The sequence below is a fragment of the Nematolebias whitei genome, chromosome 11 (assembly GCF_014905685.2).
Source record: "Nematolebias whitei isolate Nwh7 chromosome 11, NemWhi1, whole genome shotgun sequence".
Classification (NCBI taxonomy): domain Eukaryota; kingdom Metazoa; phylum Chordata; class Actinopteri; order Cyprinodontiformes; family Rivulidae; genus Nematolebias; species Nematolebias whitei.
Genome location: NC_056508.1, coordinates 31,984,631 through 32,003,370, shown reverse-complemented (window position 1 = coordinate 32,003,370; position 18,740 = coordinate 31,984,631). Strand labels below are relative to the sequence as shown.

The 18,740-nt window shown below is 42.3% G+C and overlaps 1 protein-coding gene across 1 annotated transcript in view; it reads left to right on the top strand.

Moving 5' to 3' along the window:
* Nucleotides 1–18,740, top strand: part of scn8aa (sodium channel, voltage gated, type VIII, alpha subunit a) — a 64,843-nt gene that overhangs the window by 25,686 nt on the left and 20,417 nt on the right. Inside the window, exons 7-17 of the mRNA XM_037684885.1 lie at nt 2,762–2,983; nt 3,250–3,313; nt 3,467–3,608; nt 6,511–6,714; nt 6,800–7,081; nt 9,074–9,355; nt 10,847–10,982; nt 11,227–11,465; nt 17,247–17,420; nt 17,526–17,882; nt 17,963–18,436. Coding sequence (XP_037540813.1) covers nt 2,762–2,983; nt 3,250–3,313; nt 3,467–3,608; nt 6,511–6,714; nt 6,800–7,081; nt 9,074–9,355; nt 10,847–10,982; nt 11,227–11,465; nt 17,247–17,420; nt 17,526–17,882; nt 17,963–18,436 — 2,576 coding nt within the window. The remainder of the gene's footprint in view (nt 1–2,761; nt 2,984–3,249; nt 3,314–3,466; nt 3,609–6,510; nt 6,715–6,799; nt 7,082–9,073; nt 9,356–10,846; nt 10,983–11,226; nt 11,466–17,246; nt 17,421–17,525; nt 17,883–17,962; nt 18,437–18,740) is intronic.

Below are 18,740 nucleotides of genomic sequence, written 5' to 3'. Positions count from 1 at the left end.
TATGTATATATATATATATATATATATATATATATATATATATATATGGGCTGCACAATATTGTATTCTTGACCAATATCCAATATGCCAATATATCAAAACTTATTTGGCTGGTAACCGATACCAATACCGATATTTTCCCCCTTAGACCTACTTACAGAGACCACATAGCTTTCTCTGCTGTGGAATCAAAATACTACATTATTTTTCATGGTCTTTGTCAGTTTGTCCTGCTACCAAATACAGATGCCCAAAAAGGGGCTGAAAATTATGTAACGCTTCAACTTGGATTATTTTTAATGTCAAATTGATTCATGACATTTACTCTCTCTAACACGACAACACTCGAACAGTCATACAAAAACAGCGCCTTTTATATCGATGTCCGATATTTATCTTTATCGCTAATATCGGCCGATACATGCCGATAATATTGTGCATATATATTTGAAAAGACAATAAACTAAAATAAGCTGACTTACTGTATAATAAACAGCGGCTCACTACTTAAAGTTGTTTTTTTTTTTACTTAAAGCACTTCTTGAACATTTGATTTAAGCTCAAGAGCGACTAACTCCACTACAGTAATCTGCTTTATACTGTATTTACTGAAAGTAAACCGTTACTTGAAGTCAAACACTTGTTTACATAAGGTAGACTTCTCTTTCCATAAAATACATCTTTTGTGCAGAGACTGAAAACTTTCCCACATTTTTTAAACATCTCAGATCTGCTGTATTCTGTAGTATATTTGCCACAATACCTCCAGTGTTGTCTTTGTCACTCTGTGCTGGAGTTAACTGAGATCAAACAGCAGAATCTCACGTTCTCACAAACAGAAGTGTCTTACCAACACTGAAGGTGTACTTGCTTCCATTTTACGCCAGTACTACCTAAATCATTGAGCTGTAAATAATACACTACAAGTACAAGTTTTTTTTGTCTTAAAAAAAATCTATTGCATTTTTATTCTTTTAAAAATAATTTCTACATAGCTAAAAATGGGTTTTAATCTAATGAGCCATGCAAGTCATGTAAGTCAGGGTTCCATTTAAAGAAATAGCTTTAACCCTTTCCTTTTTATCAGCTTTCATAACAGTCTTTTTGTGTAACAAAGAAATTCATCATGACAGTTTTGTTTATGGACAAAAGTCAGGTTGTCGACCATGCAGATAAAAATAGCAGATAGCTTTTCAAATTGTAGTTGTCTCGGAAAAGTAGCATTTTGTTGTGCCTGTTTTTTCTTACTATAGATTGATTTGGAAAGAAAGGACCCAAAACAAACTTGTACACTATGAGAAACAGCAGTTTTAAAGAGAGATCCCACAGAAAGCTCTTACTGTAAATGTGTGAAGACTGCCAAGCCTAGTTTGTGAACATATCTCTTACGCTGCATGATGCTTTTCGGTCACTTGCTTTTCTAACGTTAGATTATTAAGAGCTTGGCTGACAAATGGCATTGAAAGTTTGATTTGCCCTTTTTTTACTTTCATTTTGATTATTGTTTTTCCCCTCATTCTTTTATTATTGACTGGAATGAAATATCCCTCAGAAAATTGTTCTCACATTAATGTGGTTGGGGATACAGACCACTCGTCTGTTCACACAGCATGCCAGACAAAAGAGCATCTATGGTTGGCTCATTTATTTAATAACGAGACTTTATAAACATTTGCAAGTAAAAATTTAAAACTAATTTAATGGTTTACTTTTCTTTAGTACCTCACCACAGCACTCTTTTCTTTGCTAAATTTTAAAATATTTTTTTTTGGGATCTTCTCCTGTATATTAAGCGTACAAAATAATTAAAGTAAAAATATATATATGTTTTTTTTTGTCCAAACTGATCATGCCATCTACTGACACTTTTACTAACACAGTCTGACCATTTAAACTTAAATTATAAGCCCATGTTTTGACAAGATTATTGCATGTACCGCCGGTAAAGCCCAAAAAGGCTGAACAGAAAAAGGGGTGCGGGTCGTCTTGCATCTATGTTTGAGTTCCTGTGGAACGGTGTGAAGGCTGCCTGAGGATGTCTGTTCAGAAGGTAAATTATTTTGTCTTTAGTGAAACTGTGGAAAACACAGACTGCAGGGTCGCAGTACGGGGAGTCCGTACTTTCCGATTGAAGCCTTAAACAAGACAGTTCAAGAAGGTGCCCACTCTGGCACTAGCATTGAATTGCTCCTGTTCAGCCTTGGAGTTTAAATGACCTGCATGTGGTTTCCTGCCCCTCCTCCCTGCCTGTGCCTCTGCCCTGTCTCATGGCCCCTTGTTGTGCTGCTGTGCTCTCTTTTTTATGGGTTTCTTCTCACTACTTTGCAGCCTTCCCCCTCTTTTCATTCGTTATATGGCAAAAAAAGCGAGGTTCTGACCTAACGTGGTTTTTGTAAATTCGTTATCATCTAAAAAGAGTGGAAAGGCTCCTAAATATTTCCTTTGTTTCTTGAAATGTTTTGTACATATTCTGTTATTTTTGTAAAAAAAAAAAAAAAAGAAAAGACTGTTTTTACCAGCTTAAATTTGAATTTGTAGACATTTTTTATTTTGTAGGAATGTTTAGTTACAGTTAAAGTTTTAGGTAATACAGCTGTAGATTATTCATATTCTTATGAACAAAAATGCAGTTCAGTCTTTCCTGGATAGAAAAATAATCTAATGTTTTGGCAGGAGCAGTTTTTGTTTCACCTGTACGATTTGTGTGTGCGTGTGTGTGTGCGTGTGTGTGTTTGTATGTATGCGTGTGTCCGCCCCTCAGGCCTAAAGACCATTGTGGGTGCCCTGATCCAGTCTGTGAAGAAGCTCTCGGACGTGATGATCCTGACCGTCTTCTGCTTGAGTGTCTTTGCCCTGATTGGTCTCCAGCTCTTCATGGGCAATCTGCGCCAGAAGTGTGTGATCTGGCCAATCAACCTTAACGAGACTTTCCTGAACAACGGCAGCAAGGGCTTTGACTGGGAGGAGTACATCAACAACGACAGTAAGTAGAGGCAAGGATTCACTGTGGGTGACCTGGCAGGGACACAGGAGTATGAGTCAGCCCATATGCTCGAAAGGCAAAAAATAAATAAATAAAAGAAGTCATTTGGGTAAAGCAGAACAGATATAAAACAAAAACAACAACACTGGGATGAATATGTGTTAACAAACTCAAGTCAAAGATTTCCAGATAGTTTTAAAATAAACAAGCTTGTGACAGAAAGTGAGTAAAATTGCTCATTATGGCTCTTTTTTTAAATCCTGCAGCCAATTTCTACTTCCTGCCTGGCCAGTTGGACGCTCTGCTTTGTGGGAACAGTTCCGACTCTGGGTAGGCTGTCTTCTCTGCTCGCCTCTAAATGCTTTTGTTGATCCTATGAGGGCCTGCGTGTGGTCAGTTTGCATCGTAGGGTCATTTCATTGCATCAAGTCATTTCTTAGTCTGGATGCCTTCTCTTTTTGTGTCTCTCTCTCCACCTCTCAGCCGCTGCCCGGAGGGCTATACATGCATGAAAGCTGGGAGGAATCCAAACTACGGCTACACCAGCTTTGACAGCTTCGGCTGGGCCTTCCTGGCTCTCTTCCGACTTATGACGCAGGACTTCTGGGAAAATCTTTACATGCTGGTAAGGCAGATGTGTTAACAGGTCCAGCTTGTTTCACTTTACAATTCACAGTTGTTTTTAAGTGTTTCTGGAAAAAAAAAAAAAAAAAAAACATGAAAGTACTGCAACTGTACATTACAGGTGCATCTAAAACAAATGCAGTATGCTTATATGAGTTGTACTTTCTGAAATGATTGACAAAAAAAAATTACACTTTTTCCATGATATTCAGGTTTTTTTTAGATGCACTTGTAATTACCTGATTTGTTAATGTGAGGATTTGCACTTTTCATTCATTTATTGTCCACTGTCGCAGAGCAAAGAAAGGGAATTGGAAATACCTTCAGTTTGTCAGTATGTGTTGTGAAGATGATAACTTGAAAAATAAGTTTAGTCCTGACTTCCATTTTGGTTTGTGGCTGCAGGTAGGCGTAAGCAAAATTACTATTGAAAATTGGGTTGCCACATCAAAATCCAAGATATCCACCACCAAATACTGTATTTTCAACTGGCCAATGCTATCACTTGAGGAATCTATGCTTTCTGGTTTTTATATTGCTTAAAAGTATAGTTTTCTCGAGTGATTTGGGGGAGTGGGGCAGATTTGGCCACCCCCTGGCTCTGCCATTGTGCCTGGTATTGGATAAAATGGCTCCCTCCACTCGCCAGGAGTCGTCACTCTGTGCCACCTCAGACAAGTCTCCCCACCCACCCCCAAAAAACCTACCTCTCAATTTATACTCAGTGTAACTCCTACACACTTGAACATCTTGCACTAAAAACATGAAGGTTTACTTGAAGTCCCTGTTCTGTTCCAGTCCAGAAAAAAGAAACTGCAAGCATTCACTATTTAAATACGAAGGGGGAAGAAACTTAATTAAATTCTGGGTCATTGTTGTAACCTTGTTGCTAAATTGTTGGACTAATTTTGTTTACTGAGTTTTTTTTTTCTTAGAAGAAAAATAAATACGATCCATTCATACACATTTTTTAATTTTAGTATGAAAAAACTACATTCAAGCATCAGGTTTGAAATGAAACCATAGGTGGTGAGCCATTCATTTTACACCTATACCTTCAATGGTGTCCTGCCTGAATTTATCCACCTCTTAATACCATCATCATGACGTTGGCGTCGCCACATCAACATCTGATTGGTTAAAGCAACAGTTTCCTTGCCATATGTTTTAGCCTTCACTGTTAATTCTGAAGGCCTCGAGGCAGATTTCTTTGGCCCTAGCAACAGATGACTCTCAAAATATAATTGGATAAAAGCTGAATATAAACTACTGGAAGCTGTGCAACCTGAAGAAAAGCTATGAAATGATGACAACAGACATTTCAGGATAATATCAGTACATTAAAATGTAGGTTAGTGATTCTGATTCTGTTTAGGCCAGCAGAGAATGCTTTTGTTGGGCCTGACGGTCCACCACTGGTGTGCCCAAATGACCAGAGGTCTTAGTTAAAGTATTTGCTTATTTCACCTACCCTCTTAAAAGTAACTATTTTGTACAGATTTTATGCGTTGACCATTAAGAAAATAATCTAACAAAATTTTTAAATCACTATGCCACTTTACAAATTATATTATCTATGTTTATTTAAAAAAACTGCATTCATTCAACTTTTGTTTATACAGGTTAGTCTCTGTATAACCTACTCTTTGTAGTTATTAAGATTTTTAAAATATTATTTTGAATTACTACAAAGGTCCTGTTGTTGTTTTTTTAATTCAAGGGTTTCATATTTCTGAATCATGTTTGCTAAGTCATTGTGAAGAAAAGAACATAAAAATGTCTAATTAAAAAAAGTAATATTTGACCTGCCATAACTGAAAGTGTGGTCCAGCCTCTGATAACTTGGTGATCGTTGTTTTTTTTAATGGTGCCGTCATTTCTGACTGCAACTATACGGGTCAAACGAGAGGATGGAAAGAAAGGATGACGTATTTAGAGACTCAGTGGCCAGTGACACAGAGATGTGATCTGATGAGAACACCTCCGCAAATATTTCTGATTTTGCTTCTTTCTCTGAAATTTGAGATGAAGCTGCAGACTCTCCCAGCTTTTGTGTTTAGATGTATCTTTATGCAGCTGTTCTTTGGTTTAGTGTTTAATGTTCTTCTTCAGATGTCCAGAAACGAAACGCAAAGTCATCCTAATTGCTACTCTGTTTTCTCAGTATTTTAAAAAAAGCATATATAAATGTCTGTTGCTCTTTGTAATTCGCACAGACAAGATTTAGTGATCTACTGGCCTAAAATGGACCATTTTGGCCAAATCCTGCTATATAATCTACATTTGTAACAACGCTTGAGGGAGTTTCTCCTCTGTGACCAAGGAGGTCCTTCACTTTTAGATAGAAGAACCAAAGAAGCACTGGGAAACTCTTTAATTCAAATTAAGAGCCTCACTAGACAGTGTTTGGTCTCTTAAATATCCTTTTGAGGCACTAAATTAGAAACTTTAATAACAGATTTGTCAAAAATTTATCATTTTAAATGCATCATGTGATTTTAGCAAAAACAGTGTTTCTTCATCAAACTCTATTGAGCTAGTAAGTATTGAGAAACAGTAAAAAGTCTTAATTTTTTATTGTCTAATCTCCTCACTGCCCGTATGTCCACTGGGGAAAAGCATCCTAATCCATTTGAATATTTTAACTGGCTGTGCTGAGCAGAAAAAAGTAGGTCAAACACAAACCTGGCCTTGTTTTGAGAACCTCAAGACGTACTGAGTGTACACTTTTGTTTCATGTGCAAACTGACAATAAATGGGTGGATGTTCCAAACAGCCAATTACTTATTTTTGATGAGTCATCCTTAGAGATGAGCATTGATGCTGACACTTAAGGTTTTGTGTTTGATGTTATGAGTCGGATGTTTCTTCTCTGACACTTCAGCTGTGCTTCCTCCCACCAGACCCTGAGGGCTGCAGGAAAGACCTACATGATCTTCTTCGTCCTGGTGATCTTTGTGGGCTCGTTCTACTTGGTGAATCTGATTCTGGCTGTGGTTGCCATGGCATATGAGGAGCAGAACCAGGCCACCATGGAGGAGGCTGCACAGAAGGAGGAAGAATTCAAGGCCATGCTTGAGCAGCTGAAGAAACAGCAGGAGGAGCAGGTCAGTTCTCTGCAGGACGGCGTTATTATTTTATGCTATATTTAATTAACTTGTTTAAAACTGACTTGCGACGTGTTTTCGATAGACTGCTCCCCCTGCGACCTCCGCTGGCACAGTGTCAGAGGATGCCGTGGAGGACGATGGAGGAGGGCGCCTGTCTGTCAGCTCCTCTGAGATGTCAAAGCTCAGCTCAAAAAGTGCCAAAGAGCGTCGCAACCGTAAAAAGAAGTGGCGGCAGAAGGAGCAGGAGAAGGAGAAGGGCGACAGCGAGAAGTTTGTCAAGTCAGAGTCAGACGACGGCAGCAAAAGGAGCCGCTTCCGTTTTCCTGATAACCGTCTGGGTCGAAAGTCTTCCATTATGAACCAGGTGAGGGGGGAGAGGGAGCAATACTCAGTTGTTTTCTTTTTTTGGAAATAAAACATAATTTAAATGAGTAAGTCAGACCACTCAGATATATTTGCTCTCATGTACATATCTAAGATGTAAAACATAAGATTTATTTTTGACAAACTAGAAAAACTGTTGAATGATCCTCATATACTTGGTTTACAAAAAACTATATAAAAAAAAATCAATTTTAAGTAAAACAATAAATGTAAACAGTGAACTTTTTTGTGATTTGTTTGGTAAATTTCCATGAAAAAACTAACTCTAAACATTCCAAAATAAACATGTTCATCCATGTAATAAGTATTTCTATCAAACATAAAGCAGAATAATCAGCACAGTTAGTTCACACAGTTTGCAATAATTTTTTCTCCATCAATAGAATATAAATCCTCATAAATCTGCTGGTGGCGTTAGTTTTTATGTTTAGATCTGCAAAAGGTGGACAATGCCGGATCACATTCTCGCACACAGAGGAGCATGTGGTGGCCGTAGATGTAGATGGACACAACCTGGCTCTGAATTATTCACAGCAACAACATGAATGTTTTAAAGGGAACAATTTTGCTGCTTTGCTTCAGCTTCACTTTGGCTCTACTCGTTCTATCGCGCTGAATCAGCTGTAGGAATTCACGAGGCTGTCCGTGAAATATTAAACACACTAATTTAAAACTGATTAGACTTATTTAGATCAGATTACTTTTGACTCATCATCTGCATGGGAACTTCCAGGTTTAGTTTTAGCAGGACCCACATTTTCAACTCTTCATTGTTTCAGTAGACTTTTACTTCCACCCTGTCTCTGTGTGCCGTCAGTAGTGTTGTATTTCTCTGACCTATGTATTTCCCTAAAATTCTGTCAAAGGGTTGATACAGCAGAGTATGAAGAGAAGGACTATGGTTAAAAAAAGGTCCCTATACAGTGTTGCTTAACAGAATTGTGTCATTCCTCACAGTTTTACATTTTAAATCAACCTTTATTTATACAGGTAAATCCCATTGAGCCTCGAGGACTCATTTACAAGAGAGACCTGATTTCAACAAAGAAAGATGACAACAATAGACAACAGCAATAACAATAAACAATTTAAAAATTTTAAAATTATGCTTTTTGAGCAGGATTTTTTCATTATACAGTAGTCGCTACTTCGCGCTTCAACTTTTGCGGACTCGCTCTTCCGCTGTTTTTCAAAGTAAGATTGGACATGACACAATTGGCTGATTGATGGATGAGCCACACGATCAGCATGGACTTTTTATTTAAATTAAATTATTTTAATTTATTTAGCATTTGCTGCACCTGTGTGCAACCCACATGTGCAGGGAGAAGCTTCCTCCTGCAGCATATCATGATCTCTGCTCTGCAGCGAAGAAGTGGGCGTGGCCGAGAGTGCTGGCAGATGGCAGAGAGAGACGAGATCATGACATGCTGTGTTCTTTCCAAAATAAACTACTACTTTTACTTGTACTACTATTCCTACTTTGCGGTTTTTCACTTATCGCGGGTGGACTGAGAATGACCCCCCCCCTTAATAAACGAGGGACTACTGTATTTTAAAGAGGTCTTGATCAATATTTCTGCATGTTTACCTTCAAGGTTTTTCTTGAAACTTTGCATTTTGGTGGCTTTTCTGAGAAATATTTTAATTTGTCAAGCCACATAACTTTGACCTTTGGATCATTCAGACATAAGAAGACCCCTAAACTCAAGGGATGCGCCAGTGTTGTGTCAAAAACTCCTTTTAAACTGAATATTTAGTGACATTTTTCCCAGCAGCCTGTCACTGAGACACAGAAAAACTACAGAAACTGAGAAGATTATTTACTAAGATGACTTTAAAAGATTACAAGAACGTTTGTATTATTAATAATAGATAGTAATATCACTAGAACATCTAATTTAGTTAGCGTACGTCCTGATTTAAACCAGTGCCACAAATGTTTTTTGTTTTCCTTCTTCCTCCTCTCCAGTCTCTCCTGAGCATACCCGGCTCGCCTTTCCTCTCCCGTCACAACAGCAAGAGCAGCATCTTTAGTTTTAAGGGCCGTGGTAAGGACATGGGCTCGGAGACTGAGTTTGCTGACGACGAGCACAGTACGGTGGAGGAGTGCGAGGAGCGCCGCGGCTCCCTCTTCAGCCCGTACCGGCGGAACAGCTACACCGGCTTCCACGGGAAGAGGAACAGCACGGTGGATTGCAATGGAGTAGTGTCACTCATTGGCCCCGGGCCTGGTGGACGCCTTCTGCCAGAGGTGAAAATAGATAAGGCAGCTTCTGACGACAGTGTAAGGAAGTCAATGAGTAGACCTATCTAGGCATGGCCCCTTCCCCCCCTCTCTCGTTCGTTACGTTTCTTTCTGGCTCTCTTTTTTCAACTCTGTCATCTTTGCAAGTCCGTATGTATCTCTTGGCTAAGCGCTCGCGCCTTCCCTCCCCCAGCCCCTGCAGTGTATGCTGCCCTCAGACAGGAGGCAAAGGATGGAGAAATTTATTATAATGGCAGTGATTATATTACATACCATGCCCTGCTTTTACTGTAAGTGTTAGTGAAACTGGGTCTATCAGTGACTTCCAGTCAGTTTTGTTGTTTGAAATGAATGTTTTTGAACATTTAATGATCAGACTGAATCAGACATGAAGCTAGAAGTCAACTGCTTCACCACCCACTTTGACACTTTGATCAAAACCTGGTAAATGCACATTTTTGCACACACAATGGCATAAAGTTTCCATTGAGCACACAATGTTGGTTATCAGAAACGACATAACAATGTGTTAACATGCTTCAGTGTGTTGATGTGTTCCTCCAGGCATCCAGGTCCTCTGCTGTGTGTGGGTAGATCTACAGTAAGAGGCGGAGGACATTGGGGACCAGCACTATAGAGTCAAATACATTTTTATCTGCTTCCCTAATTCCGTTATACTATTTCAGTCCAGATAGAAAAGTAACACATACACACCATCCTCTTAGGCCATCATAGAAAACTTTAAGAAACAAAGGAGGGCTGCTGTCCTTGTCTGTCTTTACCTTGTTCTGTTTTCCAAACTCTCCCTGGTCAACAGTAGTAAATTAGTTTCTACTTAGTTAGCATGGTAGAATTAAGATTTTAATTAGAAAAAGCATGACATAGATGCGTAGACAAACAGCAATGTTATATGTAATTTTCCTCTCCTTTGACTTGGAGCATGCTCGTGCATGACATCTGGATGGATCTGAACTTCCTGCATTCATATGATCTCCTGACTTGATGGTTGCAATATAAGTTGTATGTTTTCAAAGTAAGGTTTATTCACATCTGTTTGCAAGTGAAATAGAAAAGGCCAGAATTGGGAGATGCTTTTGGGAAAAAATAACATAGTGATTATATTGCAATGGCAGCAAAGCCTTCATTTTTGCATGACTGGAAATGCATTCATGCAGAAGCAGTTATCCTTGCACAATATCTCACATTTATTATCTAAGTGCGATGAGCTATTACACTTAAATACAATCAGGTCAAATAGCCCACTGCACCCACATTGGCTGAGACCTGCATGGATTTACAGCACATCATTTAACAAATTAGCATTGAGACACAAAAGAGTGAAACATCCTCAACGAAATGGAAACAAAAATCAAATATTTTAACTTCTTTATCCTATCAGTGCTGTTGTGCACTTCCCTCCGCCGGCCACCGGTGGTGATGTGGGATGGGGTTCATGTCCTCTCCATGGGTGCTTGATTCTTCCTCTCCTCCTGACAGCCAACAACTGAGGTTGAGGTGAAGAAGAAGCTGTCGGGCTCCCTGATGGTGTCTGTGGACCAGCTCAATACCTCCTTTGGGCGGAAAGAGCGGGCCAACAGTGTCATGAGCGCCATTACCAACACACTAGCGGAGGGTACTGCCACTTTAACCCAGCTATTTAACCTGCTCTTTCTCATTGTTCTTTCACTAGGGCTGCACTCATTTGTTTGACTTCTTTGACATGAATTTCCTGCTTATCTGCTTTGCAAATCAAACAGTACCAGATACATACAATGCATACAATTTTTTATATCATATTATACCATTGCATGCATGCAGTATTACTCTGGCATGTCATTATTTTTGGTTTTGATATATGATCTGCGCTATGTCTTCAGAACTGGAGGAGTCTCAGCGCAAGTGTCCCCCATGCTGGTATAAGTTTTCTAACACATACCTGATCTGGGAATGCAGCCCTTTATGGATTAGGATCAAGGAGATTGTAAACCTGATAGTGATGGATCCCTTTGTGGACTTGGCCATTACTATCTGTATTGTCCTCAACACCCTCTTCATGGCCATGGAGCACTACCCCATGACGACTGACTTTGAGGACATGCTGTCTGTAGGCAATCTGGTGAGTGGCAGTTTTTATGCTCCTGTTTTTTTTTATTTATTTTATCTCGTTCACTGAAAAAATGTGTTCAGCTTCTGCTCAGCAGCCCATAGAGAGGTGCTATTTTTAAACCATAATTGGCAGCAACTTTCATTATCTACTCAGAGTTGAAGAGAGTAAGAGGGAGGAGGGAAAAAATGATCTCAAACAACCTGCAGTTTTTCTGGATAGATGTTGCATTCACACACATGCGCACACTGGTTCCTTGTCCTTTTCTTTGATCCTTTTGTCCTTATCTTGATGCAAAGATTTGGTGCTTTCTGCAGTGGAATCAGCCTTATCTTTCTGCAGGTTTGCTCACTGGTGGGAGGCCTGCATTAATTTTTCATGGAGCCTGATTGATTGATTAGAGGCACTAAAATGGGGCATGAATCATGGCTCAAATAAATTCACTATTGATTCTTTTTTTTAATATGTAAACATGAGCATGGGCACCATGATGTTTGTTTACATACAGTACATTACTTCAGCCCAACAGACTTAAAAAAAAAGTACAAAACGACTCCAGCAAATTGTCCCATTTTCACACACACACACACACACACACACACACACGAAAACAACATTCAGTTGTTTTGTTGTCTTGTTCAATAATGTGTTCAAATATACATTTTCAGTAAAAAAATGAAATTATTTTTTTTTTTGAATAATTGGCCCAAAATTGTGTTTTAAGTTCTGGATTACCCTGATACAATATGTGTCTTTTTTATTTTGTATCTGAAAATCATGGTTTTGATTGTGGTGGCACTGAGCAGGTGCTGGATGCTTTTTTTTGGTGCAGATACTAAGCAGACCTGAGCTTCATCAAAAACGTCTAGAGTTGTAACTTATTCTAGAAATTTATTTGATATACCTTCACATATAAAAAAAAAAGATAAATAAAATATACCCTGGTTATGTTTGGTTGTTAACGTAGTCAAAGGCTGCTGTGATCTATAAACTCCACAGACAGCTTTTTAAATTACCAACCAATCAGAGTCCATAGCTGGAGGGATAAATAATTTCAGGTAGAGATACAAAAGTAGTGTTTTGTCTTCAGTAATAGAAAGGTCATTAAAGTAACACAAGCAATTAACAAACATTTATTCTCAACAAAAACTGCTAACACAGTAAAAGTGCAAAATCTTGCTGTTTTTATAAAAAATATGCTGTTTTGAAAGTTAATATGAAAACAGTTGGTTACGTACTGTAACCCCAGATTCTTTGAATATAGGCGTAGCCCTTTAAGGCTGTAGCTTAGTGGGTTTTATCCCGTTATGCGAAGCATTACACTGAGAAATTGAGTCCACGCCCACCTGCTGTGTGGGCCCCACCCAGTCCGTATAAATTACGTTAAGAGTGGGTAATCGGCTCCCAAATAGCTTTTTCTTCAGCCATTTAGGAGCCAGTGAGGCCCGACGCTTAAAGGGCTACGCCTATATTCATAGAATCTGGGGTTACAGTACGTAACCAACGTTCTATTTCATATAGGCTTCGCCTTTTAAGGCTGTCGCTTAGTGGGTTAAGGGCGAAGCAGATGTGGTCCTCGCCTCACTGGGTCCATTCGAACACCGTATGAAGCGGAAGCTTGCCCAAAAATGTCTTGTCATTCAGCTCTCCATGTACGTAATTACGCGTTGCGTAATTATGTGTACCATGCACAGATGCATGCTGTGTAATTACGGAAAAGTTTCAACGGAGTGGAGAAAAACTGAAAAGGAACTATGAACCAACCGGTTCACGGCTGAACAGTATGAACAGATTAATAATAACAAGAGAGCTGATTATTAATCAAATGAACGATTGGTAACGATAGTCATGAACTGATCAATGACAATAGAACCAAAATAACAGTCACAACTTGTGACTGATAACAACATCTCACACTGTAATGCATGTAGACAGATGTGAGTTAAACGGGGTTCCATGAAACAACAATATTCATTCTGTTAAGACACTAAATACAGAATGTGCCTCTACATCTTGCGGGAGACCCATCCTCTCTAAGCGGGTCCGCTCAGCGGCCAGACCCACATGTGCTGGCGTATTTCTGGGTAACTCCTGATCGCTCCTCCTACCTGGAGGAGAGCATCCTCTCTCCACGACAGTTTCCACGGGCGCCCCGATAACAGGCGTCGTAGAACCAGAACCATGGTGCGTTCACGCGCTCGGGAGCCACCAGGAGAGCTGTCAATCCCTCCTCCTGAACTCGGTTAAAAAAAACGTAATATCAGAGGCAGTGGGGTAACATGTAAAATCGTTTGGGCCATGGGTATGAGCGAACACGTCCACCCCCCAGCGGTGGTTCGCCTTGTGGACTCAGTGAAGTCCATAGTTGACACTGAGCGTTCCCTCGTGTCGCAAACAGGTCCACGGCTGCTTTGCCAAATTCCTGCCATGTCTGGGCCATCAGACCGAGGTGGAGGGTCTACTCCCCGTGACGCAGACCGCCCCTGGACATCACATCTGTCTCTTGTACAGAACACCGGGGATGTACATTGCTCTGGTGGAGAGCAGATTTTGGTGTGCCCAACACAGTATTTTCCTCGCAATGTGTAACATTTGGGCTGCGTTGATTCTGCAGCACAGGAACAAAGTGTTAAATCACATTCAGAACCGTGCAACCCTCCAGAACGTTTATATGAGCTGTTGTGAGAAAGCCACAGCGCCCCTACAGCACAAGATAGGCATGTCACCCCTCAACCTGACACCGGTGCGTCTGTGAAGACTGACACGTGTGACGTAGGTCTGATGACGGGGGCTCCCTCCGACAAAAAGACAGGGTTTTTTCCAGTGTCGGAGGTCTGCTCTCACGGAGGAAGGAACAGTGATCGCCTGCCTCTTTCTTGCCTCACCAGATCCATGCGTTGACAACATCGTGTTTAACAGCTTTATGATGAAAAATATCTGTTATTACTCTGCCCGGTTTTACGTGGCGGAGCTGGGCTCTTAGAGAGTAGATTCTCGTCTGTGATAAACGAATAAACAAGTTTAGCCCCACTCCCAGATAACAATCGTCTGGGCCGGGAGGATCTAACTTTTCAAAATTTTATGGTGAAGCCCAGAATTGGCAGGTGTGACGTCAACATCTGAGCCTGAGCTGACATGTGAAGCGGTCTGCCTACGATCGCCTTGTTGAAAAGCTGACAGGTCCACATCGGTCTCGTTCCTCCGGTCCGTTTGGAACCAGGAAGTAACGCGAGTAACAACCTGTGTTTCCCTCTCCGCCGGGAAAACCCCTGGACTTAGGGGTGAGATCTGGTCTGGTGATGACAGGACCGTCTCTAAAAACTCCTCCTAGCGGAGGGGGTCGGGCTGCAAATTGCAACACGTAACCCCTGCTATCAGCTTTGGCCATCTATGCCTGGCGAGAAAGCTCGCAGCCACTCCGCGTAACATCCGTGGGGTGGGCGCGCGTTTAGATGGTGCGTCATGTTTTAACAGATGTCAGTCAGTCCACCGCCTCAACCGCTGTCATGAGCCATGGGAGTGTGTTCTGCGTGAACCACAGGCGAAGCTCGGCTCTGAGCACGTCTGTGTGCTGCGCTTGACTGCGGGTCCGCATCATGTTTATGTGGAACGCTGTGCGTTGAGGAGAGGCGTGTGAAAACTATTGACGCCGCGGGAGCGCGCGTTTGACACCACTGCGGTGAGACGCGTGTCGCTTCTGCCAAGAGCAAGGTACGTTACTGGGCTCGTACAGCGATCTCACGTTATGTTGACGTGAGCGCTGAAAACTGCGTGCACGCCTTCATAACGCAGCGCCATATGGGTGAATGCTGCTCGCGCCGCGGGAGCGCGCATTGGCACCGCTTCGTGAGGGGTGTGTAGCTTAGACTGAAAAATCGAGTTATTCCACTGAAACTCGTTGTGCGGGCCACATTCACTTATGACTGTTGTGTCATGCGGGCGTCTCGCCTGTTGGAGCGGCGGTGATTGAAACAGCCTTAAAAGACCACCGGCTCATTCGTGTGAGGGAGGTGTGACGGAGCCACTGTCAGGCCATCCAAACTGACAGACTGGCTAAAAAGACACTTCATCATAAAATGATGTTTTATTCCCACATTGTGTCATCTTACACACATCCAGCCAACCGACAAACAGTCATCTCCCCTTGAGCTCTGTGGTTTGTTGTCCTAGGGCACCCCCTGTTGGAGATCTCCGGGAAAAATTGAACTTCCGGATGCCGGGAATGTCTGGCGGGCGGGGCTGGCGTAGCAGAGCTGGGAGGCGTTGTGCAGCCGTGGAACATCTTGAAAGTGATCTCTCGTTTATGAGGGCCCCCCAACAAAAAGCTTTCTGCAGCTCCTCCGAGAGGGAGGTGGAGTGACGAGCCAGGAGAACCTCTGGAAACCTCGTCCTCCGGCTGCGGTGCGAGGCCGGCAGACAGCAAAAGAGGCGCACTGTTTGAGGATGACGTTAGCTGCCCTGCAGAGTGAGCGTACGTCTCCTCCCACCTCTGAACGTGTACGCTAACAGCGTAACGTGTTGTTCGCTGCGGCCGCCTGGAAACGCACGCTGGTGAGCTAGGTTGGAGAGTGGCGTCACCGTCTGGTTACCTAACCAGAGGCGCGGGACGCTGGTCCAACCCGGACATCTTTGGCTCCCGGGGGCACTGAGGGAATTTCCGCTCGGTGAACCCCTCCACTCTGGTGATGGGCGCGGATGTGGGAACCAGCGCCCTATTCTACCAGGACCGGCTGCAGCCTCGTCCCAGAAGGACGTCACCGCTGGGAAAGCGAGGCCAGATGGGAATCATGGCGACGAGCTGGAGTGAAGCCCAAAAAACCTTCCCGTTGGATCATCCGAAAACTGGCGGGGGAGGCACGAGACGTAAAAATAAAAAAGGTCCCGTCATGTCAGCCGCCTCCTGGGTAAGCCGGGCAACTCCAGAGGGCGCCAACGGCTGGAAGCGGTGTGGTCGCCAATGCGAAACAAGGTGAGGGGGGCTGAGCGAATGCCAACACTACGCTCTCCAGGAGAGAATGAGCAGCGGGGGCTGCTGCTGATGTTGCCTGTCCCGGAGGAACCATCCGATTCGCTCCAAGGGTCGGCGATAAGAGGAAAATTACAAGATGGCATTGTCCAGTGTGTAGCAACCTGTCACTGAGAAATACTCCTCGGCACTTACCTTGAAACAAGACTGCTCATCTGCTTCTCCTCGGGGAGGAGGACTCACCGGGACGACAGAGAATTGGCGTAATGGGCCAGGCAGTCTTAACAAAGGTTGGTCAGCTAGACAACTTTCCTTCTTCGTTCTTCTGACAGTGCTATTAGCTCGCTGAAGAAAAATGGGAGCCGATTACCTGCTCTTAACGTAATTTATACGGACCGGGTGGGGCCCACACAGCAGGTGGGCGTGGACTAAATTTTTCAGTGTTATGCTTCGCATAACGGGATAAAACCCACTCAGCGACAGCCTTAAAGGGTGAAGCCTATATGAATTAGAACAAAAGACTGGAAAAGCTGTAAAGTACAAAAAATTAACAGAGAAACACAGAAGTGCAGCTATAAAGTAGTTTAGTAAGCTTTTTGCCAGCACAAGTATTGCACTGTTTTCAGTAAACAATAAAAAAAATGCCCACATAGGAGAAAAAACAAGTCAATATTTATGGGTATGATTTCTGTAGCCCTGCATTAAGAAAATACAGTAGGAATCAATTTGTATGCCATCTTTATGCTTCATGTTCATACTCTTTTCAACTCTGACTTTTGCTGGTACATAATCATTTGTTCAAATCGTCTTTCAATCCTGCCTGGCAGGTATTCACAGGGATCTTTGCAGGAGAGATGCTTTTAAAGCTTGTGGCCATGGATCCTTACTACTACTTCCAGGAGGCGTGGAACTGCTTTGATGGATTTATTGTAACACTGAGTTTAGTGGAGCTGGCTCTGGCTGATGTTGAGGGTCTCTCTGTGCTGCGGTCATTCCGACTGGTAAACACTCGTTTTTCATTTCCTCACTGATCAAGAAAATTAATTATTAGGAAAACTAGTAACCAATTCACAATCCTCTTCCTCTCTCTACCTGTCTAACCTCAGCTGAGAGTGTTTAAACTGGCAAAGTCTTGGCCCACCCTCAACATGCTGATTAAGATCATTGGTAACTCAGTGGGAGCATTGGGAAACCTGACTCTGGTGCTGGCCATCATCGTCTTCATCTTTGCTGTTGTGGGCATGCAGCTGTTTGGAAAGAGCTACAAAGACTGTGTGTGTAAGATCGCTGAAAACTGTGAGCTGCCCCGCTGGCACATGAACGACTTCTTCCACTCTTTCCTGATCGTCTTTCGGGTGTTGTGTGGCGAGTGGATTGAGACCATGTGGGACTGCATGGAGGTGGCAGGCCAGGCAATGTGTCTCGTCGTCTTCATGATGGTCATGGTCATAGGTAACCTTGTGGTGAGTGTTCAAACTGATCAGTTAAAGATTTGAAATGATTGACACTTTTTCACTGACTTGATATCGATTCGTGTTTCAAGGTCTTGAACTTGTTCCTTGCCTTGCTGCTGAGCTCGTTCAGTGCGGACAACTTGGCTGCGACGGATGACGACGGCGAGCCCAACAATCTGCAGATTTCCGTCATGCGCATCAAGAAAGGCATTGCTTGGATAAAATCGAAGATGCGAAGGTTGATGGCGAGTCTACTGAGAAAACCACCAATGGAGGACGAGCAGAAGCCTCTGGATGACATGTATGACAAGAAGGTGAACTACATTGGAAATCACACAGGAGTGGACATCAACCGTGACCTGGACTATGCCAAGAATGGCAATGGCACCACCAGCGGTATTGGCAGCAGCGTGGGCAAGTATATGATTGACGAGGACCACATGTCGTTCATCCACAACCCAAATCTGACTGTTTGTGTGCCCATCGCTGTGGGAGAGTCCGACTTTGAGAACCTCAACACAGAGGACTTCAGCAGTGAGTCAGACATTGAGAACAGCAAAGAGGTTAGTTGTTACAATATTCAAAACCACAAAAAAGGTTGAATCATGTCATCTGGACTTCGTTTTTTTTGTTAAAAAGAAACGTTTCGCCCCTCATCCAAGAGGCTTCGTCAGTCTGAGGCCTAGCCATCTGGTATTACCCAGAAGCCACCCTGACTCTTGTGTTTCAAGCCTGCCTCAGATACCCCTGAAGTCTGGCCTTTTCACTAATGGTTTCAAAAACACAAAGTTTGTTTTCTCAGTCATCCAGGTATATAACAACAAAAAAGGTTGAATCATGTCATCTGGACTTCGTTTTTTTTGTTAA